Source organism: Microplitis mediator, chromosome 2, assembly GCF_029852145.1.
Source record: "Microplitis mediator isolate UGA2020A chromosome 2, iyMicMedi2.1, whole genome shotgun sequence".
Classification (NCBI taxonomy): domain Eukaryota; kingdom Metazoa; phylum Arthropoda; class Insecta; order Hymenoptera; family Braconidae; genus Microplitis; species Microplitis mediator.
In genome coordinates, this window is record NC_079970.1 from 20,388,917 (window position 1) to 20,416,636 (window position 27,720).

Here is a 27,720-nt window from a genome sequence, read left to right on the forward strand (position 1 = left end):
GCGCACTTGCAACAAACATGCACACAAGTATGTACTTGTAGTTATATTTATAGATATCTAAGTACTTAGTTTTTACTGTACATAGATATGTTTATAGACACGTAAGTAGAAAAAACCATATAATGGAAAAACTTAATCAGAAGCATAACATAAACAGATAATTAAAAAGTGTTCAAAGTTCATATTTGTGATACAATTTATTGAATATTGTTATTTATATAAATTTAAATTTCCACAAATACATAATTGAGCATGTGGTTTAAATGATAATTGCAATAGCTGATTATACAACGACGTTAAAATAAAAAGTCCAAGAAATGTGGGAACAAGTAGAAGTAGATCTGTGATTGTAAAGTTAAATAAACTCAGTGTGCGATAACGTTGGGTATTTAGTAATTCACTGGATAGACTCTAAGTTTGATACTAATTTTAGCAGCATCATGATGCTCGATGATATAATTTATGTTGGTTTACTTATTGGTCTCATAGGATTTGGTAATTATTTTCGTTATATTAAAAATCCAGTGAGTAAACAATGGATAAGTTCTGGAGTTGGATTTTTTGTATCACTTATTGTTTCTGGATGGGATATTCTTCATCCAATTATTATGACCATAATATGTGCGGCGATTATTTCACAATTGTCTCCTAGGTAATTATTTAAAATTTATGAGTATGAGTGTAGCAGACAGACAAATTTAAAATTATTAATAAATAGAGTTAATAATTGATAGAATAAAATTTTTAGAAATTTCGCATTTAAAAAATTTGAAAATTAATAAGTGCATTTTTTATAAATATTTTTTTTTTTAATTATTTATAATTTTAAATGTCTAATGTCTGCTACATTCACACTCATTCGAAATTTTATGATACTGAAGTTAGCTGAAGTTTAAAAATTTTGATACTCATTTCAAAACGATGAATTATAAAAAAAAATTTCACTCATGGTTTTTTAAATTTTCTACATGTGCATTTTTGAAATTTGGTGTTTTTGTAATTTATTTGTTCTAAAAAAAAATCTGAAAATGTTTTATTGTCTACCAACTTCAGGATATCAAAATGAATGAGTGTAAATGCAGCAATTTTTTAATTACATATAAAAACATTAAATATTTGAAAAAATTCCTGTGCTGAATTTTGAATTTTCTAAACATGCATTTTTTAATTTTTATTTTATAATCATTTTTCTTTATTATTTCAAAGTTTTAAAAATTTCCAGATGTCCACTAACTTTACTATCATTAAAAATGATACTGAAAGTAGCAGACATTAAAAAAATTTATTTATTTTAAATAAACAACTCAAAAACTTAAATTCAAATCTAAAACGTATCGTTTTTTTCTGCTCTAAAAATTTTATTTTCCTTCCCATGAGCTCATTTATAAAAAATAAAAATATCGCCTGATGTCTGTGACTTCCATTATCATTTAAAATGTCATTACTCATTATTTATTAGTCATTTCATCATTACATACTTAAGTTTAATTATATATATGACTGTTATTTTTATTACTGTAACTTAACTTTAAAAATTAACTTTATTACAGGATTAGACATACGACTTCTTTTTTCTTTTCGTTCTTTTATCTACTGATAATATCCAGATTAACTGAATGGTATGGACTACCAGAAATTTCAACACACACTAATTTAATATTAATGTTGATGACGTTGAAATACGGTGCTATGGGTTTTGAATTAAATTCAGTATTAGAGGAATTGAAAACTAACCCAGATATTCAATGTTACAAAGCCATGAAAAATATTAGTTTTCTAGATGTTGTACACTATGGTTGGAGTTATATGGGTATTTTAACAGGTATTATTAATTTGGTAGCTTTATTTTTACTCTAAAGCCCAGCCAATACAACAATTATTAAACGTAAAATTATTGCAGGACCTTTCTACAGGTATAGAACGTACTGGGATTGTATTAATAGAAAGTTTTCAGATTATATTGAGTGTTGGGAGCCAACTCTTTACAAATTAAAATTGATAGGTGTGTCTACAGTCATTTTTTTGTTAACCAATCACATATATCCAAATTACGTAAGTTATTTATTGAGTAAAGACAGGATGCAGGTACCAGTTTTGGACACTTGAAAATTTAAATAAAATAATTTGTAAGACGCAATGACAATTTTTAAATTGTCTTTAAAAATACTTTTACCCCACTATTGAATGGGAAATCTTATTTCATATTTTTTATTAATTAAAATAAAGCATCAAATGTCCAAAAATGGAGCAGTAGCCACAAATGGGACAGTCGAACTCCATTAACTCGGAGTTAGTCTACGGAGTAGCGGAAATTTAAAATTTCTGTTAACGGATGCTCCTTCTTTCTTTAAAAGTAAACTGTACGCATGCACTCTTACATTTATATGAATGACGCATAGATAAATATACAGACACATTCAAATGTATAGCATCGAGTGGGAGAAAGTGTAGTTTGTAGTGGGAGTCAAGACTGAGGGGAAGTTCCGAGATAACGGAATCCGAGTTACTGGAGTTCGACTTTACTGATAATGAATTTTAAACTAAAAAGTATATAATTTTATAGTATGTACTGACTGAGGAATTCCAAGAAAGACCATTTTGGTACCGATTGTGGTACATTTACCCATCGTTTTTAATTTTCCGCACAAGATTGTACATAGGGATGATGTTTTCCGAGTGCGTTTGTCAAATGGCTGGTTTAGGAGTGTACCCTGTCAGCTCAGAACCTCGATCTGGTCTCGGACCCAAGGACTACAAAGCAGCTGAGCAAATGTACATACATTCATATATATATATATATATATATATATATATATATATATATATATATAATTTAATGATTGGTGCAGAATATAAAACCAAGTTCTGCTGCAAGTTTATTTTTGCACAATTTACTTTATTGATCTCTTAAAAATAAATTGTGTCAAAATTAACTTGGATCAGCACTTGGCTAGAATTTCTACTTCAATATATACATGTATATATAACTTCCCTTGGCTTGGATATTTATAAAACTATAGCCAATTATCGATTCAAGTAATTTAAATTATTTACGATTGTAATTAATGAATCTTTTTATAGCGCTTTAAATCCAGAGAAAATAAAGGAAGAGAAAATGGACTTTGAGACTGTATACAACATTGATTTGTGGGGAGTTGAAAAAAGTTACTTAGTGAGAACGGCAATGAAACGGTGGAATATTACCGTTCAATACTGGATGGCTAATTATGTATACAAAGTATTTCCGTGGAAAAATTTACGAGCGGCTGCGACATTCTTCGTTTCAACAATTTGGCATGGATACGCCTTTGGATATTTCGTTGGAATATTTTCCGTTGTTTTATTCCTTCCAATCGAAGATACTTATGTTAAATTTTATACTCAGAGCAAGGAAAACAGTTTAGTAAGTCAGATATTTGTTTTATTTATAGACAAGTCCATTAATTAATTAATTAATTAATTGACTAATTAATTATAAAAAAATTTTTTAGGCAAGAAAAGGATGGTGGTGTTTTCTATGGTTCTTGAGGTTCAATTGCATGGCTTACCTCTCATTCGGCTTTCAATTACTTAATTTTGGTAGCATATATATTTATTACAAGAGTGTCTACTTTGTTGGACATATACTAGCTGTGTTATTGTACATTATTGGACGCACATTAAAGCCTTACCTGATTACCAAAACAGAAAGTCAAAAGCTATAATTAACATAGCGTTGAATAATGTTTATTGCCTTAATGATTAATTACATTTTTAATTGAGGACGTGAATCTGTTGAATAATAATTTCAACGTGGAGTCTTTTTTTTTTTTTTTTTTTTTAAATAAGAATTTTTTAAAAATGTTTTAATTTTAAAATTCAGATAGAATTTTAGTTTTATCAAAATAACTTACAAATGCCAATACGTAATAGATAGTAAGATTTAAAATTAAAAATAAATAAACTTAATTAAAAGTTTAATACTTAAACGAAGCAATCAATTAATTGTAATTGTTGATACTAAAAATTTTAGTAATTAATATTTAAAATGCAATTAAATTTTATTGACTAATTAGCATTTTTATATAGGGTATGAAAAAGTACAAATATATATATAGGAATATATATATCTGTAAATAGGTGATAAATGTAATTAATAAATTAATAAAACATTTGTTGATTTAATAATAAAGATTTATTTATATCACGAGTGATAATCAGTTGTCAATTTACTGTCTATGTAAAATAAAATAAAAAAAAATAAACTATTAAAAAAAACTAGCATCTAAATAAATCAATACTTACATCAAAAATTGGGTAATTAATTCTGAAAACAAGGTATGATAAATAGCAAATATATAAAAATCCGTTATGTATAATTTTACCAACGAATACGACAAAAAAAATTATTAAAGCATCTCCACTTTCGTACACGCGTTAAAATAAAATTAGATAGTAAATCAATAAAAAAAAATTTAAAAAAAAAATTGCAATTAAATAAATAAAAATACAACCGAATATTTGAGATAAAAGACTCACGGTTTCACAGTGACGGCATTACGTTGAGGTGGATGATGATATGGCGTTTAAACAGCTAAGAATCCGAACCTGAAGACACTCGAATCAGCTTCAAGTGGATCGGCAATAAACTCCCTCAAGTCAACGTCGTCCTGAGGAAGATTATACAGTCCAGTTGAAACTCTGAAATAGGAGACTTTTTCGAAAGGGGCAAATTTGGTCGAAGGTCTATGATGTCTCTCACCGACATCCTCCAAATAAAAGTCATTCAGGGGTTAATGAAAAAAATGTAAAAATACTCCCAAAAGATTTTTCGCAAATATTTCATAAACAAAAAAATTTTAAACGAAACTTATAAAGAGAAAAAAGTATAAGAAATTTTTTTTGTATCTGTAAAATAGATTTTTGAAATTTTAAAGCTTAAATTTAATGAATTTTTATGATGCGCAACTGAAGTAGAAAAAAATGTGTACATATAGCTCTGCTATGAGTGTAAGCAGTCCAGCTATAGGTACACATTATTTTTTACTTCAGTGGCGCATCCTTATGAAAGTTCAGTAAATTTAAGCTTTAAAATTTCAAAAATCTATGAAGGTAAAAGACAGTACCCAATCACTCCATGTATTTGTATATCTATATTTAGTAAAAATATAGATATACAAATACATAAGTGATCGGGTACTAAGTCTGTTACCTTCCATGTAATTTGTAGATACAAAAAAAATTTCATATCTTGTTTTATATGAATTTTTTTTCTCTACAAGTTTCGTGTAAGTTTTTTTTTGTTTATGAAATATTTGCGAAAAATCTGTTTTTTTTTTTTTTTTCCTCATCGACTCCTGGGGTGATGACTTTTCATTTTGTGGGTGACATCATCCCTCAACCAAATTTGCACCAACTTTATAAAATGTCTCCTATTTCGGAGCTTCGACTGGACTAAATAAAGATCCTGAACAGGAAACCTGACATACCACGAGGCGTCAGCAAAAAGTGTCTCCCATGTCAGCAAACTCGACTGCGACATCAGTAATCGTTGACTATTAAACATATATACATATTTTGTTTCCGTTCACTTCTAGGCTCGGTTTCTTGCTTTCGTCATCCCCTTCGTCATAATAACAACGGCGTATTATATTTCTCTCGTACGTGATCCTAAAATTTAAATCGCCCAAAACCCACCCGTGACAACACAATAGAGTGAGCGCGTTCGTTCACTCAAACTCACTAATGTAACGGGAACCCTGCTTAGCGCCTTTCACTTTCACCGCGAATCTCGAGCTTCATCGTCATCGTCATCGTCACCATCATCATCATCGTTATCACCAGACACCGCCAACCGCTTAGCTCGCTAACTCTGCATACAGCAAACTCAGCATACAGCCCCGCTACAGTTCGGCTTACTGCATACTCTCAGCTACCCCCATCACTCGACACGCCACTCCACGCCTTTCCACCGCCTGTGGCACCATAAAATCACAACTTAGTTATGTGCAATAACTTTGCTGCATCCAGATTGTTTCAAGGGTACTAATTAATTTTATTAATTTTTTTTTTTTAAATATTAATTACTTATACTAAACTATTTTTTTTTTTTTTGTAAACGGGAGGGCGTTAATTCGACATGACTTACGGGTTCAATTTAAATTTAAAAAAGTTATATATAAATTTATATAATTTTTTTTTTACTCACTTGAGTAAATAATTTCATTCATCATGCACATAAATTAACTTGTCTAAACTGTATTTGTTTGTATTTAGAATTTTGTGTTTTTATCTTTTATATATTTTATTACAAATGGCAAAAGTTACATAAATAAACTTGTAATTAGTAGTTACAGAAAAACGCAAAACTTATCGTCTAAGAAGTAATGAGAGAAAAAAAAATTAAAAAAAAATAAATCTATACAATAAGAATTCTACAATATATCAAGTTAATTATTTTAAACACGATAAGTTTAATTGAATTAATTAATTAGACTTTGTCTATAACTATTTTATTAATTTTGGGCGGGAAATTTATTTAAATTGTCAACTTTAAATTTCTACAAATACTTTTAGTTAACAAGAGAATACCCGTGGGAGTTAGTTTATAATTCGCGTTAAAAAAATTCAAACGAAAACTTATCACAAGATAAAAAAAAAATTAAGAACAATTAGTGAATAGAAATTGGTGTTTAATTGTTGTATTGTTTCATTTTTTTCGTACACAAACTAACATTGTATAATATATTCACTTTGTAATTGATAAGTAGTAATTAATGATAAAGCTTGTGTGATATATACGTAATAACTTTAAAGACAAAAATTATAATTATAAATATAAAAAGAAATAAAATGAAACGCGGTATAGAAATTAATTAGAAAAATTGACTTGGAAATATAACTTTTTGTTCTGTTAAATATAAATTGTAATTCTAATAATAATTATAAGTTTGTAGATATATATATATATTATAAAATTAATTTGGATTTTCATAATTAATCATTAATATTTATAATTATTGTTGCTGTTATTATTATTATTAAAATCCCAAAGAAGTGCGTCGAAATGATTAATACGAAAATGATCAAAAGATGCGAATGTGCTAGTGTGATTAAGGTATTTAGAGTATTAATTATACCTTTTTATATTTTTTCAATGTCAGAATAAACTGCATTTTAAACTCGGGGCACGTGCATCTCATTCTGTTGTACTTTCATACAAAGTCAGCCATCTCAGTCCCTGAAATTAAATCATTAAGATAACAATTAATTTTTTTACTTAAATATTATTATCAATATGATTATTTTTTTTTTTTTAATCATTTTATTTTTGTTAAAGCAAATAAAATTTATCTTTTGAAAGTATGAGTAATTAAGTTCTGATAATTTAATTTTTCTTTTAAATTTTAATTTAAAAAAATTAATTATTGTTCTGATTCACCGGAAACTAAAAAATTTCTCAGAGAAAAAAAATATTTTCATTATTCCTCTGAGTACTGATGAGAAAAAAAAAACTAGGACGGGATATTGATCATTGTTATGAATATTTTAAGCTTCCAAGTAAGAAAGTCATAAAATATTTTTAAATTGGAGTAAAAAATTTAAGGGGATTTATTGAGAAACTGAAAAATAGTTTTTTAAAAGTAAATTAAATATTTATTATTAATAAGTAAAAAGATTAATTACCTAGACTTTGACCGGCTATTTTCTCTTTCCGCAGACTTACTGCGTGAACGAGATTTACCTCGTGAACTTTTACTGTCTGACCGGGAACGACTGTGACTACGGCTGTAGGAACGTCTGCGGTCACGGTCGCGGCTTCTTGACCTAGACCGGGATCGAGATCGAGATCGTCTGCGATCTCGGCTGCGACTACGTGATCTAAAAAAATTTTTAAATTTGAATTATAAATAAATTCTTAAAAATAATGGAAAAACTTGGAGTGATATTTATAATAATTTGATAATAAAGTAATTACCTTCCTCGGCGACGACTTCCACGGCTTCTGTGAGGTGATGTTGGTCTTCCATAACGTGCCATTTGAACACGAAGTTCCCTTCCGTCTAAAAGACGTCCGTCCATAGCGTCAAGTGCGTCTTCAGCATCACGTTTGTCGTAAAATCTAGAAAATTATCAAAATATATTATTATTATTATCATTAATATTAAATGAGTCATATTATTATTCCCGGTAATTTAAATAGAAAGAATTGATGACGTCACAGCTTGTAACTACGAAAAATATGCATGCGTCGCACTGTTATCAAATGATAAAAAATATAATTGCAATGATAGTAAAATAAATAAAATAATAAAACTGTTACCTGACAAATGCAAAACCACGACTTTCGCGGGTAAAACGGTCACGGGGAATATAAATATCACCAACTTCTCCACATCTCTCAAACACACGTCGTAAATCTTCCGGCGTTGTTCTGTAAGTTAAATTATCAACTTTCAAAGACACCATCCCGTCAATACGGGGAGGAGGACGACCGTAACTCATTATTTTTTATATAATTTTACGTTATTTTTACTTATATTTGTTATAATAAAACAAAATTTAGCAATTATTAACTGCTCGTCATACGACGTATCCACACACTGCCGACATACGACCAAGACAAGATGGCGTTTGTTAAATTACGATTGACGCCTTAATACAACCGGAAGTGACTTTCAATAACTACTTAAGTCAGAAGTATTTTTATATTTCATTGTGTTATCGACTATAGATAAAGAGATCAATTTTTCTTACTTTTTTCGATTTAAATTTTCCCGCGGATTTTGAAATTTCAACTAAAGCACCAGACTGTCAGTCTCTTTATGTTTTTAATTAACAAAATTACTTTTAAGGCAGACAATTATTTATTTTTATAATAAATTTACTATTTTGAATCCGTTTAATTATTATTGAAAAAAAAAAAAAAAATAAGGAGTGACAGCTGATACTTTATGATACCAAAAATAGCAGATATTAAATTAAAATTTTTATAAACAAGTTACTTGTAAGTAAAATACAATTTTTCATTTATGCACAAAAATATTTTTCAAAATTTTTTATAAGCAGTTTTTGAGTTTTTTGTCTAAGTATTTTATTATAAGTTTGAATGCAGCAGACATCAGACAAATTCAAAATTATTAAAAAATTGAGTAAATGAATAATAAAATAAAATTTTTAAAAATGCACATTTAAAAAATTTTGAAATTAATAATAAGTGCATTTTTTATAAATATTTTTTTTTTAATTACTTACTCTATTTATTTATAATTTCAAATTTCTCTGATGTTTGCTACACACACTCATATTTTATATGACACTGAAGCTCGCCGCCGTCTGATAATTTTGAATTTTTTTTTAAAATGACGGATTATAAAAAAAAAAGGATTTTAAAAATTGCACCCATAGTTTTTGAAATTTTCTACATGTGCATATTTTTCTTTTTTTTTCTTTCATTCAAATTGTGGTAAAAAAAATCCAAAAATTGGTAATTGTCTGCTAACTTCAGTATCATTATTTTATTTGTTTATTTAAAAGAAATGATACTGAAGTTAGCCGACGTCTAATAATTTTTTGATTATTTTTAAAAACGACAAATTATAAAAAAAAAATATTTTAAAAAATTGCTCCTAAAGTTTTTTAAATTTTCTACATGTGCATATTTTTAGTTTTTTTTTAAATTTAAATTGGATTGTTAAAGAAAAAATCCGAAAATTTTGAACTGCTTGCTAACTTCAAGATCACTAAAACAAATAATTTTTTTAAATGTCTTCTACTTTCAGTATCACGATACTTTGCACATTTATTTTTATTTTTAATATATTTTATCAGTAATTAAAAACATATAAATGAAGTTTAATTATTATAAATTTTATAGATAAATATTTAAACTTTTGTAGCAAATAAACTAATGAAAGAAAAAATTTATCAAAGGAAAATTAATTAAAATGGCAGACCTGGTAATTTACCCTGAAATTTTTTATTTTTTGTAGCTTAAAAATTAAAAAAAATTATTTATTCTAGTTAACAAAAAATTGTATGTAAAAAAAACTATAAATTAAAATTTAAATAACAAATTTAATTATTGATAAATTACTATAAATAAAAAATAAGTCACTAAAATTATTTTAAAATAAATATCGACGTTAAAAATTATAAAAAAAAATATCAACGACTAGTCTAATGATCTATACTAATAAATATTTAAATAAATTAAATATTAATCTAAATTTTAAATATTGCTCAACTTAAATTGCCCTAGTATTTGATTATTTATCAATAATTTTAATTGCAAAAAGCCTAAGAATCTAAGAATTAAAAAACAAATTTTATCTCTACACTCAGTAAAGATAAATAAAAGTATGTTTTCTAAACACTAAATAATATTATTAACTATAATAAATTCATGTTAATTTTTTTCCTATCAGATCCTGATGTATTTCCTGTAATAGTTGTAAATTTGAATTTGAATTATCGTAATTATTTTGATACCAACGTATAAATGCATTGAAGCCGTTGAATGCTTCAACAAAAGTCGGACAATTATTATCTAAAATTGAATCTGTCGATGTAGAATCTTGGTCATCATATGAAACCTGGTCGTTGAGTTCTTCAACTGCATCTTTAGCATCATTATCAGGATAATGTCCCAAAATAATGTCCTTAATACTGCGAGGTTGCCAGCCGATTTCATCAGAGTCTACATTGAGCCAATTATTAACTTGATCGATAGACAACCCACTAAATTTTGGAATTTTACTAAATAAATAATTAAATACACTGGTATCAAATAATTCAAAAGAGTCTTTGGATACCAAAGGCAATTCAATTAAATTTCTAGTTTGTTCAATTTCAGAACTTGAAAAAATTTCGTCCTCCAAAGAACTGACATTTCTCCAGCAGTTTCTGATGTCCACTGGCATCACTTTGCCCCAAGCAAAGTCACATAAATTGCAGCAGTCTAATAGGTTAAATGTTTTAAGAAAATTATCACCACTGTGATATAAATCCTCAGCTAATATTTTTTCTAACAACATCTTCCTGTAACACCTCTTAAATTTTTCAATTATACTCTGATCTAAAGGCTCTAGTAGTGGTGTTACATTTGAAGGTAAAATCTGTACCCTACATGAGTCACATAAATTATTTAGTTCTTCTGCAGAGGGATGACAGTCAGCGTTATCCATAATCAAAGTTATTTTAATATCTTTGTTACTATCAAGATTATGTTTCTTCTTTATTTCTGGTAAAAAAACTGAGCTGTACCAGGACCTCATTATATCAGAAGTCATCCAAACGTTTTCTTGATTCACATAAAAGACTGGTAAATTTTTTATGTTATTAAAACAACGTGGCTGTGCTATTTTTCCTATTATCAGTAGAGGTAATTTATGTGTCCCTGAAGCATTGGTACAAAATAAAATAGTCAATCTATTTTTTGGTTTCTTTCTACTAGCGACTGATTTATTATTGATACCAAGTAACATTTCATCCGGCATTAATTTCCAGTAGAGGACTTTTTCATCACAACTATAGACATGGTCAAGATTTATTTCTGTGACTTGCTTCTGACTTTCAATAATTGTATTTAAATCTTCAATAGTACCATCCAAATCTGGTAACAGTTCATCTCCTTCACTTACATCCGCAGATTCTGCCGGCGGTTTATTATTTACTGGAGGGCTTACTTTGAACGCATGTCGTTTTTTGAATCTATCCAACCATCCGTCACTTGCTGTAAAAGTATCTCTGCCCCCAAGGTGTTTATTAAGAAGCAAAGCTTGCTTCTTAATCATTGGACCCGAAATAAGAATTCCCGCTCTTCGCTGCTCATTCATCCATTCGAAAAGCTGTTGCTCCAAGGGATTTTCTTCGGTAGCTCTGTATCGTTTTTTAGTGACATCTCCATCACAACTCTTGAGCACATTTTCAGCTTTTAAAATAAATTGCTCGCGTTTTTTTATCTTAGAAATTGCTTGTCTGGAAACGTTATACTCGGCAGCTAATTTACTTGGAGCTTCACCGTTACCAAGACGATGGAGAATTTCACAACGATCTCCAATATTCAAAGTTGCATTTCGAGTCTGTAAGTATTAATAATTATCTATTAATTTGATATTTATCTGTGTCGTGTGATACTGAAGTTAGAAGACAATAAACAAGTTTCGGATTTTTTTTTTCAACAAATCGATGACAAAAAAAAATAAAAATAAAAATGTGCACATGTAGAAAATTTAAAAAGCTATAGGTGCAATTTTTTGATAATTTATTGTTTTGAAAAAAATATTAGACGTCAGCTAACGTCAGTATCATGCCATTGTTTATTGTATAGAGTGAATAAATATTATTTCTGACAGCAAAGCACCAGACAACCGGAAATTTTTTATTTTTAAAAAAAGGAAATTTAATGTCAGTAGAAAATTATTAATAAATAATAAAAGATAGATTATAATTATAATTATTTACCTTTTTAGTTTCCAAGTTTTCTGTCATTCTATCCCTCAAAATCCATCCACGTAGAGGTTAAAATCTAGGTAATTTTGCAAACTTGTTTATGCGGTGTTTTTATACATATATATTTATGTAAATAAATATGTGTTTGTCGTAGACACAGTATAAAAATATTCATATGTGTGAAGATTTTTGAAAATTTATTTTAAATCAAAGATCGTATACAATTTTAGAGCAACAAGACTTTCATTTTATGAATTATTATATGTATCATTTTATATACATCGAAATTCATAAATTAAAAATTAATGATACTGAAGTTAGCCAACGTCTAACAATTTTTGAATTTTTTTCAAAACGATAAATTATAAAAAAAAATATTTGAAAAAATTGCACCTCTAGTTTTTTAAATTTCCTACATGTGCATTTTTTAGTTTTTTTTGTCATTGATTTGTTGAAACAAAATCCGAAAATTGTTAATTGGCTGTTAATTTCTGGATCATTAAAATTAGCGTATTAATAATGAAAACGTTTTATTTTATGAATGTGAATGTAGCAGACATCAGTCAAATTTAAAATTATAAATAAATTGAGTGAATAATTCACGAAATAAAATTTTTAAAAAATGCGCATTTAAAAAATTAAAAAATTAATAAGTGCATTTTTTCGAAATATTATTTTTAAAATTATTTACTATATTTATTTATAATTTTAAATTTGTCTGATGTCTGCTAGATTCACACTCATTTTATTTTAACCTCCTATCAAAACTAGACCATCTCAGACTGACTATTTTTCATTATTAGATTTAAAATAATTTATGCTTGTAATAGTTAACGTTATTGACAGCTGTCAACGTTATCAAATTATATTACCAGTGATCTCAAATTGACCGGTTTCAACTGGCCATAAAAGCATTAAATCTCAAAAGATCGTTACCGATAATAAATTATCAAAAAAATTTAATTTTTATGTCAGATATAAAGTTCCCGCCTTAAATTTACCTTGAAATCGTCCTATTTTTTATGGTAATTGGAGCAGTTCGGACAAACAATTTTTTTTCTTTCTAATAAAAATGAATTATTTAGTGTAAAATTTAATTACAATATTGTAAATTATATCCGTTTTTTTAAAATAAATACATTAGTTGTATCTGTAAAAATATATGAGTGTGAATGTAGCTGACATCAGACAAATTTGAAATTATAAATAAATCGAGTAAATAATTAATAAAACAAAATTTTAAAAAATTTAAAAATTAATAAGTGTAATTTTTATAAATATTTTTTTTTTAAATGTCTACTCTATTTATTTATAATTGTAAAAATTTTGAAAATTATAATACTTGCGGGGAATGAAAACATAATTTATAACAAAAAATTAATAGTAATAGTAATAGTTAATAGTAATTTTAAAAAAAGATGTAGTTTTCTCAGTCAAAAAAAAAAAAGAACAAAGAATTCATTTTATTGTAATATTTAAATATATCAATTGACCAGGTCATTGATTTCTTATATTTTATAATATTCTTATGACCCTAAATTTAGCTGACGTCTAAGAATGTTTGGATTTTTTTTTAACAACGATAAATTAACAAAAAAAAAATATTTGAAAAATTGCACCTATAGCTCCGTTAATTTTCTACATGTGCATATTTTTAGTTTTTTTTTTTTTTTTCAAATTAAATTATTGACAAAAAAAAATTGTTAATTATCTGCTAACATCAGGATCATGAAATTAACAGACAATTAACAATATTTGGATTTTTTTTAGCAAATCAATGGCAAAAAAAAAACTAAAAAAATGCACATTTAGAAAATAAAAAAAGCTAAAAGCGGGATTTTTTCAAATACTTCTTTTTAAATCTATCGTTTCAAAATATCCAAAAATTACTAGATTTCAACTAACTTCAGTATCAAATATTTTTTATTAACAATAATTATTATTATTTATAAGTAATTGGGTCAAGAGGATAATAAATGACAAATTTTTTAGCAATTTTTTTTATTGAAGATTTAATGAAGCTGCATCTGTGGTATCACAACAATGCCCCAGCAAATTCTCCCCATTTTTAATAATAAAAACTCATTAATTAACTTGTGATTTATACAACAATTTCCTTTTACTGAGTATTTTTTTTCTCTTCCATAAACAAAAAATACATATTTATAATTACGCTCAATATTGTATACAATTTAAAAAATTAATGTGATGTAAAAACTCAACTAATTTATTTCAAATGTACAAATCATAATTACTTTTCAAATTATCATTGATAAGTATTTTGAAAATAATTTTTTACGCAATTACAGTTGAAAAAAAAAAAATAAATATTTCAGACTATTTTCAAATCAGTGAATAAATTCATCAATTAAAAATTACTTAGACATCAGGGGGAGACATTGCAAATTGTCGCCTTAATATTAATAAATAAAATTAATAATAATAATTCATTACGGGGCTGATATTATGACAAATTACGAGCAATTAAAATTATAAATAAAATAATTAATTAAATAAAATAAAATAATAAATTTAAATTTAAAAAAATTAAAATGTATACGGCGACATCACTCTACTGATTGTTCGATTTATCAAATAATTAATTAATCAATAAATCAATTAATTAACTATAAACAATTAGGTAAAAATTCGTAATATTATTTTACCCACTTACACTATTTAACTATTCAACAATTCAAAATACTTATAACGATACACACAACCTTGAATAATCTCAACAGCTGCTGGCCTTAGCCCAAATTAACTCATAATATTTTTTATTCCCCTTCTTAATTATCATTATCATTAATCATTATAAATCTTTAAATATATTTTTAGCGTTTCGTTAATACAAAAGTAAATTTTTTTTCTCTATTGCTTATTTAACCATAGCGTATTAATCGCTAATTACTTTTATTTAATACAATAAGGACTGCGTACCACAGCATTTATCATTTTATTAATTATTGTTCTTTTTATTTTTTGTATACAAAATACATGGGCACTCGTAGTATTTATTAATTAATTAATTAATGTATAAGGGATCGAGGAGCGCTCAACATTTTTTTTATCTTTCATATTTTATTTTATGTATTTTTATTTTCCCGACACTTATATTAATCACCGTGTCGTAGTTTAAATTATTTTTATTTTATTACAAGTTTGATATATAAAAATAATACTCAGTCAATTAGTTCGGATTAATACTTGCGCATAACAGTATAAAGGAGGGGTAAATCGCTGGAAAAAGCGTGTGGTTTTTTTGTCATATCTTTTATCTCCAATATCATTATCGTATATTACAATTAATATATTTATAAATATATTGTCTACGCGTAAATTTATTTATAAATTTTTATTTTTAATATAACGCTTAATTTTACTTTCCTGACAGTTTAAAAAAAAAAATCGAACGCTGGAGCTCGCGTTAACGGACGGAACACTTGCATGAGCAGATCTGAATAATTATTACAAAGCATTCGATTTTTTTTTTACAATTTTTTTTAACAATTTCATTTACAAATACATTTTTTTTTATAAATATTTAATTTAAATCGTCTTTGAGTATAGAATATAAACTGTACAGTTGCTTTGTAATTGAACGGAAAAATTACATACACTCGTTATACTTTTTTAAAATATTTTTTATATAAAATAAATTTGTATGCATTCCGTACCGTAGTCAAGCATTTTTTATTCAAAAAATTTTTTTTTTGTTCAATTCAAATAATCAAAAATTATGATCCTGAAATTAACAGACAATTAAAAACTTTTGGATTTTTTTTCCCGCAATTTAATTTAAATAAAAAAAACTAAAAAATATGTTCATGTAGAAAATGAAAAAAACTATAAGTGCAATTTTTTCAAATATTTTTTTTTCTTTTGTTCGTCATTTCGAAAAAATTCAAAAATTATTAGACGTCGGTTAACTTGAGAATCATCAAAAATTCACGATACTGAAGTTAGCCGACGTATAATTTTTGGTTTTTTTTTTACAATGATAAATAATAATAAAAAAAAATTTTGAAAAAATTGCACCTATAGTTTATTAAATTTTCTACATGTGCATTTTTATAGATTTTTTTTTTTTTTTTTTTTTTTTTTATAACTAATCAGTTGAAAAAAAATTTGAAAATTTTAAATTGTCTGCTAATTTCTGGATCATAAAAATTCATGAGTGAATGTAACAGACATCAGACAAATTTTAAATTATAAATAAATAGAGTAAATCTTTTAAAAAATAAAATTTTTAAAAAATGCGCATTTACAAAATTTAAAAATTAATAAGTGCATTTTTTATAAATATTATTTTTAAAATTATTTACTCTATTTATTTATAATTTTAAATTTGTCTGATGTCTGCTACATTCACACTAATAAAAATTCATGTAAAATCATCAGCAATTATTTAAAAATATACGTACAATGAAATGAGTTGTGTTTAATTAAAAAAAAATCTACATAATGTAAAATAATAAATTAAGCCAGTCGCTGCTGCCAAATGTTGGTGCGAACAGACACAAATAAGTTATATATAATTGTTTAAATAATAATAAAAAATAATAATTATTATTATAATAATAAAACGGAGGGACTGTAAAAACAGATGTAAAAAAAACTAATAATAATAATTATTAATTAATTAATTAATTAAATAAAATTAAGTAAATTAAATCATTAAGTATTGTTTCGAATAAAAACTTATAAACTAAAATTAAAGGTGTGGAATACTGATGTAAAAAAAATCTATTAGAAGCCTCCGCTAAAAAAAAAATTGCCAAATTTTTTATCAATCAAATCTAGGCGATTCAGAATAATTAGAGCTTATAAATTAATAATTAATTACAATCTTGTTGTTGTTACTGTAACTGTTTTTTTTTTTATAATTATAATTAATAATATCAATAAAATAATAATAATAATTAATAAAAATTAGCAATACTCAATCAATTTATGGTACGTTATTAAATATATAAAAAATAATCTCTAAGTATTTCAGCATTAGTTGTAGAGCTCAAACAAAATTATTATTAATTTAAACTTAGAAGCTTTTTACTTTGAAAAAATTTTCAAAATAATAATAATAATCGCATTCTAAAGACTATAGAATAACAAACTAAAGTGAGCGAAATCTACAGACAAAAAATCTCAATTAAATTAAATTAAAAAAAAAAAAATAATTAATATTAATGAAATGCCTAAAAAAATAACTGTCCTTTCTCGGCAAAGTCACACATAAATAGCCATTTGGTCTTTGTATCGTGCAATATAAAATAAAAAAAAAATAAGAAGCCGCAGTTGTGTATAAATTTTTACATCCTTAGCAGATCAACACAATTATTTAAAAATATTATAAAACTATTTTTTAATAAAATATCCTGTATTTTTTTTATATTTATCTCAGTTAATAAAAAGTGTCACGAGTGTCTTAGTTGATCCGATCGAATAATTATTCTTTTATATAAAATAGGAAGTGCACAATGGAAGAATCACATTTTATACGCGAGTCGAAGAAGTAATGAATCCTTTTTTTTTTTTTTTATAATTGTACTAGGAGGATATCAATTGCCTACATTATTTTTGCTGAATGTCTCAAATGCCTACAATATTTTTCGTAGATTATAAATGTTTACTGCTCAGTTGTCTAAAAAATTTATTGTCTACGGTTCTATTGTCTACATAATTATAAAATATATAATTTTATTGTACGGTTCTATTGCCTGAAAAAATATTTCATGATCTTCAATTGATTAAACTGTTAACCCGAATTAAAGAAATATCCAATTAATGTTGATAAGCTCCGGATTTTGTTAAGAAAATCAAGTACTTGAGGAGAAATTATCAATATTCAAGACTGATCACTTGAAGAAAAATAACACCGCTCATCTGGAAAATATCAGAACTACGGTATTCTTCACAATCGTATAACTCGCGACTCATAATAAGACACTGAGTTGAATCTCATAGTCAATGCAGCGAATGACTTGATCAGGTCACTTCTGATAGAAAAATGAGAAGTTAACTATGATGAAGACTATTGTGGTTTTGATATTTTTCAAATCAGTTGTGTTTTTTTCTCAAGTCATGGGCCGTAAAAATGAATCATTTTATGAGTTTGAATGTATAGCAGATATGACAATTTAAAAATTTTAAATAAATAATGAAATTTAAAAAAATGCGCGTACTGATTTTTAAATTATTAAAGTGCGCATTTTTTTATTTTTATTCTTTACATTCTATTTAATTATTTATTTAAAAATTTAAAAAATTGCTAATCAGCCAAATTTACGCTCATATCATTTTTCAACAAGTACTTGATTTTCTCAGCAATTAAATCAGAAACCTATTCCACATTAATTAGATATTTCTTTGATTTGGATACCCAATTAAATAGTAATGAACATCATGACTTATTTTTAAGTATGCAATAATTTTTTTATGCAATTGAATTCTATATTTTATATTTATGTAGACAATAGAACCATAGAAAATAAATTTTAGTAGGCAACTAAGCAGTAAACATTTAAAATGTACGGAAAAATAATATAAGCAACTGATGCCTTCCCACGTACTTATTAAAAAAATAAAAAAATTCATTACAAAATTCATGTCTCACTTCATAAATCATTATCATTATTATCATTGACTTTGTTCTAGTCACGTATGCCTCGTGGCTGATTTATCATACTATCATTTGTTTCTCTTCAGTATATAATATGAATATAAATTCATGTATAATATATATGTATACATATACAATATATAAACATATTTTATTTGTTTGTATAAGGCTCCATGGATAACGACTACCACTAAATTAACTCCGTCTATCGTATAATTAATTTAACTTTTATATTTTTCATTCAATATTCAAATTATTCGACTCCACTGTCCTCTTAATAATTTTAAAGAAAATAGATAAGATGTAAATGGAAGAAAATTTGATGCCCTTAACTATATCTATGTTACAAAGAGACTAAAACTATTTTTGGCAAAGTTATTTAGGTATATGACGTATTAGTTATAACAATACATGAGTGTAAATGCACTGGCCATAGTTTCTTTTTTTTTTTTTTTTATATAATTATTATTATTATTTGTTTTTTTTTTTCCAAGTTCAGTTTAGTTTATCCTACTTGAACAAAAATATAAAATAAAATTAATGGTTATCATTTGTAAACTGTACAAATTTAAGAGAAATATTATTAATAAAAAAAAAATAATTAAATTTAAAAGCAAGAGGACAGTTGACGAATAATTATTACTGATTTAAAATACGATATACTGGAGTATTTTTTACTTATTATTTACTTCCAGAGTATAAAGCGATTATTTTAATTCCTGCATTTTTATCTGGCCATACTTATTACATTATTATTATCATTTGTAATTTATTTATTGTAATTATTTATGTATTATTATTATTTATAATTTTTTGTAAGTATCGTCAGGTTACTGTTTAACCATGTCATGGATAATTATTGCTTAGCGATGAGTAAATAACGCTGATGCGTGTAAATATTTTTTTAAGTACAGTAAATAAAATATTTGACATTTGTCTTGCAAATGATTTATCGTAGTGATGTTTTTTTTTTCTTTTTTTTTTCAACATTTATAAAATAAAAAATAGATTTTATTTCTCTCTTTCGAGTATTAACACTAGCGTATTCGCAAAAAGTTAGCGTATAAAAATTATTTTTAATTATCTCTCTCTTTTTTTTGTCTTAATGCCTAAAAATTATATGTAAGTAAATTCTCCGTGTTACATAATTCGAATTAATACAATACAAAGTATGGAAATATTTAAATTTAAAAGAAAAAAAAAATGTTATGAGTATTGACAAATATGTAAAATAAATAATAATTACCATACTTTGATTTACATTTTTGTTAATTATTATTATTTAATTTTTTTTTTACGAATGCAAGTATACTGCGATTATTATTTAAAGCCAAAAACAATGAAAACGAGTTATTAAATCGCTAATTATACTGAATAATTCGTAATAATTAAATTAAAAAATTTTTTTTTTGTTCGTTTTAAATATATAACGCCGTTTAATTAAAATAAGAGTATTATGTTGGTTGACAATATATAAATTAATAATAGCTCAACTAAAAAGCCCGTGGAACAAAACGAAAGTTTTAAAATCTCGCTAACAATTTAATATAGATATATAAATACATATATTTTGTTATGTAAAGTAAATATAAGAATTACTCAACCGGTAAATTTAAATCAGATCTAGTGTCATTTTAAATAAAAATTTTTTTTAAAACCGTTATATTATTTTTAAAAATATCAATGAGTTTAATAATTCGCGCGCCTGTACAGAGTAAAAAATCGGGAGTGAATTCGGAGTGATTACGGATTTGATTTAAATCTGGATTCACTCCGTTACTCGGAGTTTTAAAAAAAATTACTCCGAATACGGAGTTTATTTTTCCAGAAAAGTGATTTCGATCTGGATTTTATTTAAATTCTCATTCACTCGGATTCGGAGTTTAAATATTAAAGTAAACTCCTCTTCGAAGTGAATTTTACTCCAAGGAAATTAAATAAATACGCAGTCACGTACTCCGCATTCACTCCGGATTAAATTCCTGATTACTCCGCAAATTTTTTACAGTGGATATATATAATTTTAGTACTTTAATCACAAGTACTAGTGTATAGAAATATTTTGTACAAAAATATCAATTTATGTTTATGTATGTGTTTGTAAATACGTACATAAGTTTTAAACATTTACAATATCCAACGCGACTTTAATAACCGACGAGTATAATACTGTAATTTTAATATCAACAATGTATTATTATTAATTAATCAATTAATTAATTAATAATAAGTGGGCGCTTCGGACCACGGGCCAATTAGCTCGGAATCAGGTGATCAAGACGGTAAAGACGTAAGTGAATACGTTGGTGTCGTTAATTAACACATCAATAATTTCTTCCGCCTCTCAATACATAATAATAATAATAATAATAATAATAATAATAGTAATAATATTAATAATAATAATAATATAATAATAATAATTAATATAATACCATTTTAAAATTTCTCAAAAATAAAAACCTTGAGAAATGCAAAGCGTAGAGAGCATTTTTGAGTTTAAAAACAATAACAAAACGATATGTAAAGGTATTTAACATATATAAATATCAAAGTAGAGAGCTAATTGGATTTTTTAAAATTGAGAGAGGCCAATTAAATTTATAAATAAATTAAATAGTAACACCCTGTGTTATCAATTATATCATTTTGTTTCTGGTTGTGTTGTTAATCCTCTTGAGGATGAGATTCTTCATTCACAAAATCATTTATTATCACTAATAATGATAATAATAACAATAATAATAAATGGTAGTGAGTATACCAGCGTAATTGTTGTAAATAAACTGCTGTTGACAGATTGGTGGTGTTGTTTTATTGTTGTTGTTATCAGTGTGCCTCTTCCGAGAGTGAAGTTGCCACAAGATTTAATGGTACGTCCGAAACATTATCCTCGTCACCATCGTCAGCGTCATCCGACGTACTACTACGTTCTCTCGGCTCCGTTTTCATATGCTGTGCAAAGTTTATGACGTCACTTGCTTTCATACCACCGCCAGTAATTCCATCACGTGTCACACGACTAACTAGATCTACGGAATACATGTGCGGTGTACTCACGTGCATCATATAAGATGATAATGGTAGAGGGTAATTTAGTTGAGCTGCTGCTGAAACTGGTGGATGTGTACCCGATAAATTTTGCGGTGTCAATGCCGCCATCATCAAATGCGGCTGAATTTGTCGGCGTAACGCTGCCAGCATGTCAGCACTCTCAGCATCCATTTGTTCCGATTGTGACGCAGGTACAACTGCTTCTTTTTCTACGAAAAAAAAAAAAAAAAAAAAAGAATGAAAATAAAATTCATCATAATTAATCATTCGTAACTTTCGAAAATTTACACAATATGCATAGAAAAAAAAATATGGAAATGAAAATTTATCGGGTGTAAAAGTATGAATAAAATTCTTACTTCGATGCCTTGTGGGTTTTTCCCCTTTAGGTCTACGTCTACGCGTATGTATTGTGTCCCTTCGCATGGTTACAGGTCTGTTTACACCATGAAGTTTGTAGTAAAGTCCACAGGCATTGCAAACCATTTCACCCTTCATGTTACGCCGCCAAATTGTCGTCGTCATGGTGCCACAATTTGTACACGACATGTCGACTTTTTTAGTCATATTACTGGCTTGTTGATCAAACGACTGGCGTTGCTCATCGATCTTCAATCAAATTAAAAAACAAACATTTATTTATCCGCTTATTTTCAAACCAATAGTATCATAAAGACAAAGCAAATCAATTACCTTATCAGCTATCTTATTCCATGAGGTAAAATCCTGAGCCTGTTCCTCGGATTCATGATGATAACTCAGAACATCAGGACTTGTCGGTGCTTTGCTCGGGTAACTTTGTTTCCGTCTTCCCTTTGTCTCTTTGCGCCCGACACTCGCCGGACTGGATGGATTACTGTCCATAGATGCACTCTGTAATAAAATAAAATAAATGAAGGAAAAAAAATGATTGATGCGTCGCAAAGTTAAATGACGTCCAAATGGTCATAAGTGAGTGATTTTTCACGTGGGGGAGGTAGTAGTTGCCGTGGTACCGACAAATGGCAGGTATATTTAAAAAAAATCCTGTACCAGCTTATTCGTTACGGGTATTATCGGAAAAAGAATCCAGTGTGATGGAAAAATTCTAACAAAGCGTGCTCTAGCTCTAGCGCTAGACTATATATTATAGATGTATATATAAATATCCAGGCTGTGGACTGAATCTTAATATTAACGAAACTCGAGTTTTGAGAAAAAGAGAAGACGAAGAAGAAGAAGTATAAATGAAAGATAAAGAAAAATTCTACACGTTTCTGGGCATTACATTCAACAAAGACTTGCTTAAAATCCATTGAGGCAGGAAAGCTTATCTGAACATCTGTTAACAGCGGGTTGACATGCTAGTATAGCTCCAGTAGGTACCGAACTCAAAAACTCCCTATCACAAAGCGTCTTTCTAGTTATCTATTATCTAGCGAGGCCGCTCGTAGACCTCCCCTTACCTGAAGGGGCAGGTGGGACTTGAATAGTATAAAACTGTATAGTACAGAGTCCCAAAAAGGGATTCTTTAACACCCGAGGGTCACCTGACCTGCTTAGTTCTATACCTGAGTCTTCGAATAGGTATTTGCATCGAGTAAACTGCATACAGCTTATATACTATTCGCTTCCTTAACATTTTGTGTACCCAGCATCGTTTGCCGAGTCGACTAAAAGTCTATGGATAAATAAAATTTACTGTAAACTATGGCTAGAGAAAGAGTAAACTGTAGATAGAGTGAAAAAGAAATAAAAAAATGCAGAAGTCATTTCCCAATTATACTAACGAGAATTTTTAGCCTCTCACTTTGGTAAACATTTAAAAAAAGAGATAATATTTACCGTGATTAAACGGACTAGTACTAACACCAATACTACGACTATGACTACTACAACTCCTACTACAAATACTCATAGTCCTACGCCTATATCTGCTATCAGGTAAAAATATAACTTACTTTGTTCTCGAGAGACTGCATAGGACGAGTTCCACGTATTGAACAATCGGTTCGCTCAATTGTCGTCCCTTGGGTATCTCGGTAAAACCTTACTTGTGGTGATATTCTACCTGTATCTACAGCGGTGATACCAATCTGTCGATTGTTGATAAGAGAACGTAGTAAATTTGTCGCTTCACCAGCGAAACCATTATTGACTTTGTCACCATTACTCCGTGTTATTTCCAGATTTCGATTGCTGTTGAGGAAAAAAAACATTACTTAAGTAAATATTAATGAGAACATACACTTATGTGCACAAGTACACATAATTATCTGTATATATATTTCCATGTTTTTCGTTGTAGAAATAAAGTCATTGAAAATATAAAAAAAAAAAAATTGCATGCATTATTGTTTGAGATAAGATGACAATGATGATGGGAGTGATATCACTTTTTGCAATACTCATTATTATTCAATCTTGATTTATGATCATGCCTATTTATAGCTCGCACCACCAAATGGTCTCATGTTAAATGTATTAACCAGTAGTGGATATGAGACATAATAATGACATCACATAACTAAATCTTATCATCAAACCATACTCGATAATTTCCTCAATAATTATTTTACAAAACGTTAAAATATTATTCATCTTTAATCCACTGCAATTTTTTTTTTTTATCTTACTTTGCTAATGCTTGCCATAATTTTGTTGTTTCCTGATCTATGTTTGTATCCGAACAATTACTCTCAGGTGTGTCCATCCTATTAACTGGGCTTTGATTTGGTGAACTTCGTTTCGAACTGCTCTCGTTATTAATGCTATCCACTCTGATTCGTTTTCTCACAGTCATGTCATAGCCATTTTCTTCGCCGTCTGTTTCATGGTCCTCGCGGTCCTCGATCTCCAGTCTGTCTGGATCAGAGCTATTTGAATAGGTATCGTCTTCTGGCTCACATTTAATGTTACTTTCCTGCTTCAACATTTCGTTAGCCCGCAATTCTAAGTGGTGTGTCTGTGTTTGAGGTATCACATTTTGATTAATGCTGGCGGGTGAATTTGGCTCATCATTGAACAGAGTTTTACTTAATTGTAAAAACGATTGTAGAGGACTCAAATCGGCTATTTTGGCAGTGGAAATAGACTTGTCCTGTAATTAAATAATAATATTGTTAACAGGAATGAGTAAACAAATATTACATACATAACAATAGATAATGAATGATAAATAAAATGAATTTATGGATTAGTACGAATCTAAATTAACACACAAATGATAAAATTCAACCAAGTGATAGTAATTTATAAATAACTGGCAAGCTCCCCTCTAGACACTGACATTGAGTTTTATATAATTGCTACTACGATATTCACGAACAGATATAGAAGAAATAAAAGGCAGTGTACATGACTGTAGCCTTATCTACAATCAGATATTGCATATGTTGCACATTCTCCGTTTCAACATACACTTATAACAGTAAGAATGTTCATCAATGTCAGCATATATATATATATATATATATATTGGGTTGTCTTTGTGATGCAATAATAATAATACATATCAATTATAAAGTTGATACATATTATATTATTATACATTAAATAAATAAATAAATATAAATAATTAAATACCTCATTGTCAGGTGATGACAATTGCTTGGCATAATCCAGGTACTGTTTGAGTATAACGTCGGATTTTCGTGATACCTCACGAAAATTGTGTAAAACATCCAATTTGTAAACACATTTGTGACAGATGATTGGTGGTAATGAGTCTCCATCTTTTACCTGAAAGTAATAACAATAATAACAATAAAAGTTAAGTATTAATCATCATTGGAATCATTTTTTGTCTCTATTTTCCAGCTCTCATCTCACTCACATGCGAACAAAGAAATAACGTTGATAAAAAAATGTTAAAAGTACGATCGCTCTGATTGATAAATGATATCAAGATGATTGTAAGTCAAAGTAGGTCCCTAGAGGCCTGGTAATAGTTGTGTTTTTAGTCAGTGATATTGAGTAAAAAAGCAAAAGCTATGTGGACAGTACACACAAGGGAAAACTGGACGCCCGGTGGCTGACAAGAGTTGCCGCAGTGTCCGCGTGTGAAACCTGATAAGAGGGCGATCCAAATAAGGAGATCAATCCCTCGAACGCGTGTGTGCCGTTGCGGGAGACCCGCGATACGAAAAGAGATCGGTCTCTTCAGTCGTTTTCATCAGTACAGTAGTAAACTAACTAAGTACATATATACCTATCCTATCTACTATACAGCAAGTCTGTGTACAGAGGCAATAAAAGACAAGACCAAATAGACAGAGATGCTGACAGACAGACAGAGACACTCACACATACATCCAATTATACACATACAATATATGAGAAAAGGATAAAAGATGTTTATAGGTAATCGTGATCTTGTAAACTCAACTTGTTCATGAACAAGTAAACTCTCTTAATAAATATTATGTACAGTACATAGTGTAGTTAACAGTTAAGTAGTGTAACTGAGTAACAGTAGCAGCAGCATGGAGTATTACCAAGAGTATCAACCAGTAATAGCAGCATGAGAAGGAATGGAGCAGCTTATCACTGCCATTTTAAATCGCCGTTGTCTCTTATCTCGCGGACACATCTCTTGCCAAACTTTCTCCCCGTGTGGCGCACACACACACACACACATCCGGACCGACATCTACATATATTTCCACATGTACAAAAGTTACGCACACACGTAAGCATACACACGCGGATAGCTTTTGTGTGCGCAAGAGAGCGCGAGGTCCCGACCCGCGGGGGCCCAGATGTTGCGTCTCTGCGTCTATTTTCGATGAGTCGTCTCAACACTCACCACACTCTAAACACAATACAGCCCAGTACCTATACATATATGTATATTTAATCCACATGTATACCAGATATATCCATATAAGTTAATTAATAAAATAAAATATAAATAAAACAAAGTTCAATAATTGTCATGCAGAGTTAGAGTAGAGGAGAATTGATAGTAAATAATAAAAAATAAATAAAAATTTGAATATTTAAATAAATCTAAACAAGACGACCGGGTGATCGGCTTACCGCTATCGACAAACACGCCAATATTTTATCTGCAAAATTACGCTGGGCGCCTTCATCCTCGAATATGGGCAACTTGACACCGTCCGACGATAAACAAAGACGACACAGCTCGTAGAACTTGGGCGGTACATTGAACATAATTATAATAAAATAAGGTCTGGTGTTGTTTGCGGTCCACCTCACGACTATTTATTATTAACAACGAGTCATTAATGTGTTAACTCGTAACCGCTCCTGGTTTATTTAATAAAATAATAACAGTTAATTATTATTATAAATATAAATAAGTTATTTATTTATTTATTTATCTCCACTGCGTTTTTGTTGCAGCAACCAGCAGCAGGCGAGAGGTTTACGCGGCGGAGGTTCACTTATCACAGTCACCGTGGCGGCTCATTGTCAGAAGCACTAACAGTGTATAGTTATACACTACATGTATATCCACTTGTGTATTGTACACACAATCTGTACCTAGGTATTAGACACACTTATGTACATATATATTACTAACACATGCTGATGTACAACAGCGACACCATGAGAACCACGAGCTCACGATGATTCCGTTCGTCGCCTTTCTCAAATACACAACA

General features: G+C 28.1%; 4 protein-coding genes and 1 long non-coding RNA gene across 9 annotated transcripts; 2 read left to right on the forward strand and 3 right to left on the reverse strand.

Annotated features, from left to right (window-relative positions):
• The first annotated feature begins 106 nt into the window (after window positions 1–106).
• On the forward strand, window positions 107–3,819 carry LOC130663580 (lysophospholipid acyltransferase 7). Its single transcript, XM_057462875.1, has 6 exons — window positions 107–652; window positions 1,551–1,822; window positions 1,901–2,052; window positions 2,564–2,772; window positions 3,082–3,403; window positions 3,492–3,819. The coding sequence occupies exons 1-6, from the start codon at window positions 441–443 to the stop codon at window positions 3,702–3,704; spliced, it is 1,380 nt and encodes a 459-aa protein (XP_057318858.1). The 5' UTR covers window positions 107–440; the 3' UTR covers window positions 3,705–3,819.
• Window positions 3,820–4,229: 410 nt separating this feature from the next.
• LOC130663582 (serine/arginine-rich splicing factor 2) lies at window positions 4,230–8,620 on the reverse strand. 3 transcript variants are annotated; one of them, XR_008989218.1, is made up of 6 exons: window positions 8,303–8,620; window positions 7,958–8,101; window positions 7,666–7,860; window positions 7,119–7,219; window positions 5,469–5,954; window positions 4,239–4,649 (listed from the first exon to the last, which is right to left on the reverse strand). XR_008989218.1 is itself a non-coding variant. In XM_057462877.1 (4 exons), the coding sequence occupies exons 1-4, from the start codon at window positions 8,482–8,484 to the stop codon at window positions 7,213–7,215; spliced, it is 528 nt and encodes a 175-aa protein (XP_057318860.1). In that variant the 5' UTR covers window positions 8,485–8,620; the 3' UTR covers window positions 6,241–7,212. The 3 variants fall into 3 exon arrangements, 1 of the variants encoding a protein (XP_057318860.1); XR_008989217.1 differs by having other exon boundaries at window positions 4,230–5,954; XM_057462877.1 differs by lacking the exons at window positions 4,239–4,649; window positions 5,469–5,954 and having other exon boundaries at window positions 6,241–7,219.
• Window positions 8,621–10,148: 1,528 nt separating this feature from the next.
• Window positions 10,149–12,981, reverse strand: LOC130663901 (jerky protein homolog-like). The gene is made up of 2 exons (XM_057463460.1): window positions 12,445–12,981; window positions 10,149–12,062 (listed from the first exon to the last, which is right to left on the reverse strand). The coding sequence occupies exons 1-2, from the start codon at window positions 12,469–12,471 to the stop codon at window positions 10,383–10,385; spliced, it is 1,707 nt and encodes a 568-aa protein (XP_057319443.1). The 5' UTR covers window positions 12,472–12,981; the 3' UTR covers window positions 10,149–10,382.
• Window positions 12,982–15,523: 2,542 nt separating this feature from the next.
• On the reverse strand, window positions 15,524–27,461 carry LOC130663903 (uncharacterized). Of its 3 annotated transcripts, XM_057463464.1 has the most exons (8): window positions 27,128–27,461; window positions 25,673–25,828; window positions 24,724–25,187; window positions 24,049–24,286; window positions 22,802–22,981; window positions 22,468–22,717; window positions 22,115–22,317; window positions 15,524–22,009 (listed from the first exon to the last, which is right to left on the reverse strand). In XM_057463464.1, the coding sequence occupies exons 1-8, from the start codon at window positions 27,263–27,265 to the stop codon at window positions 21,884–21,886; spliced, it is 1,755 nt and encodes a 584-aa protein (XP_057319447.1). In that variant the 5' UTR covers window positions 27,266–27,461; the 3' UTR covers window positions 15,524–21,883. The 3 variants fall into 3 exon arrangements, with proteins under 3 accessions (XP_057319447.1, XP_057319446.1, XP_057319445.1); XM_057463463.1 differs by having other exon boundaries at window positions 15,524–22,317; window positions 24,739–25,187; XM_057463462.1 differs by having other exon boundaries at window positions 15,524–22,317.
• On the forward strand, window positions 25,709–27,585 carry LOC130663907 (uncharacterized). Its single transcript, XR_008989264.1, has 3 exons — window positions 25,709–25,834; window positions 25,907–26,001; window positions 27,458–27,585. It is a non-coding gene; the product is annotated as an uncharacterized LOC130663907 (long non-coding RNA).
• Window positions 27,586–27,720: the final 135 nt, after the last annotated feature.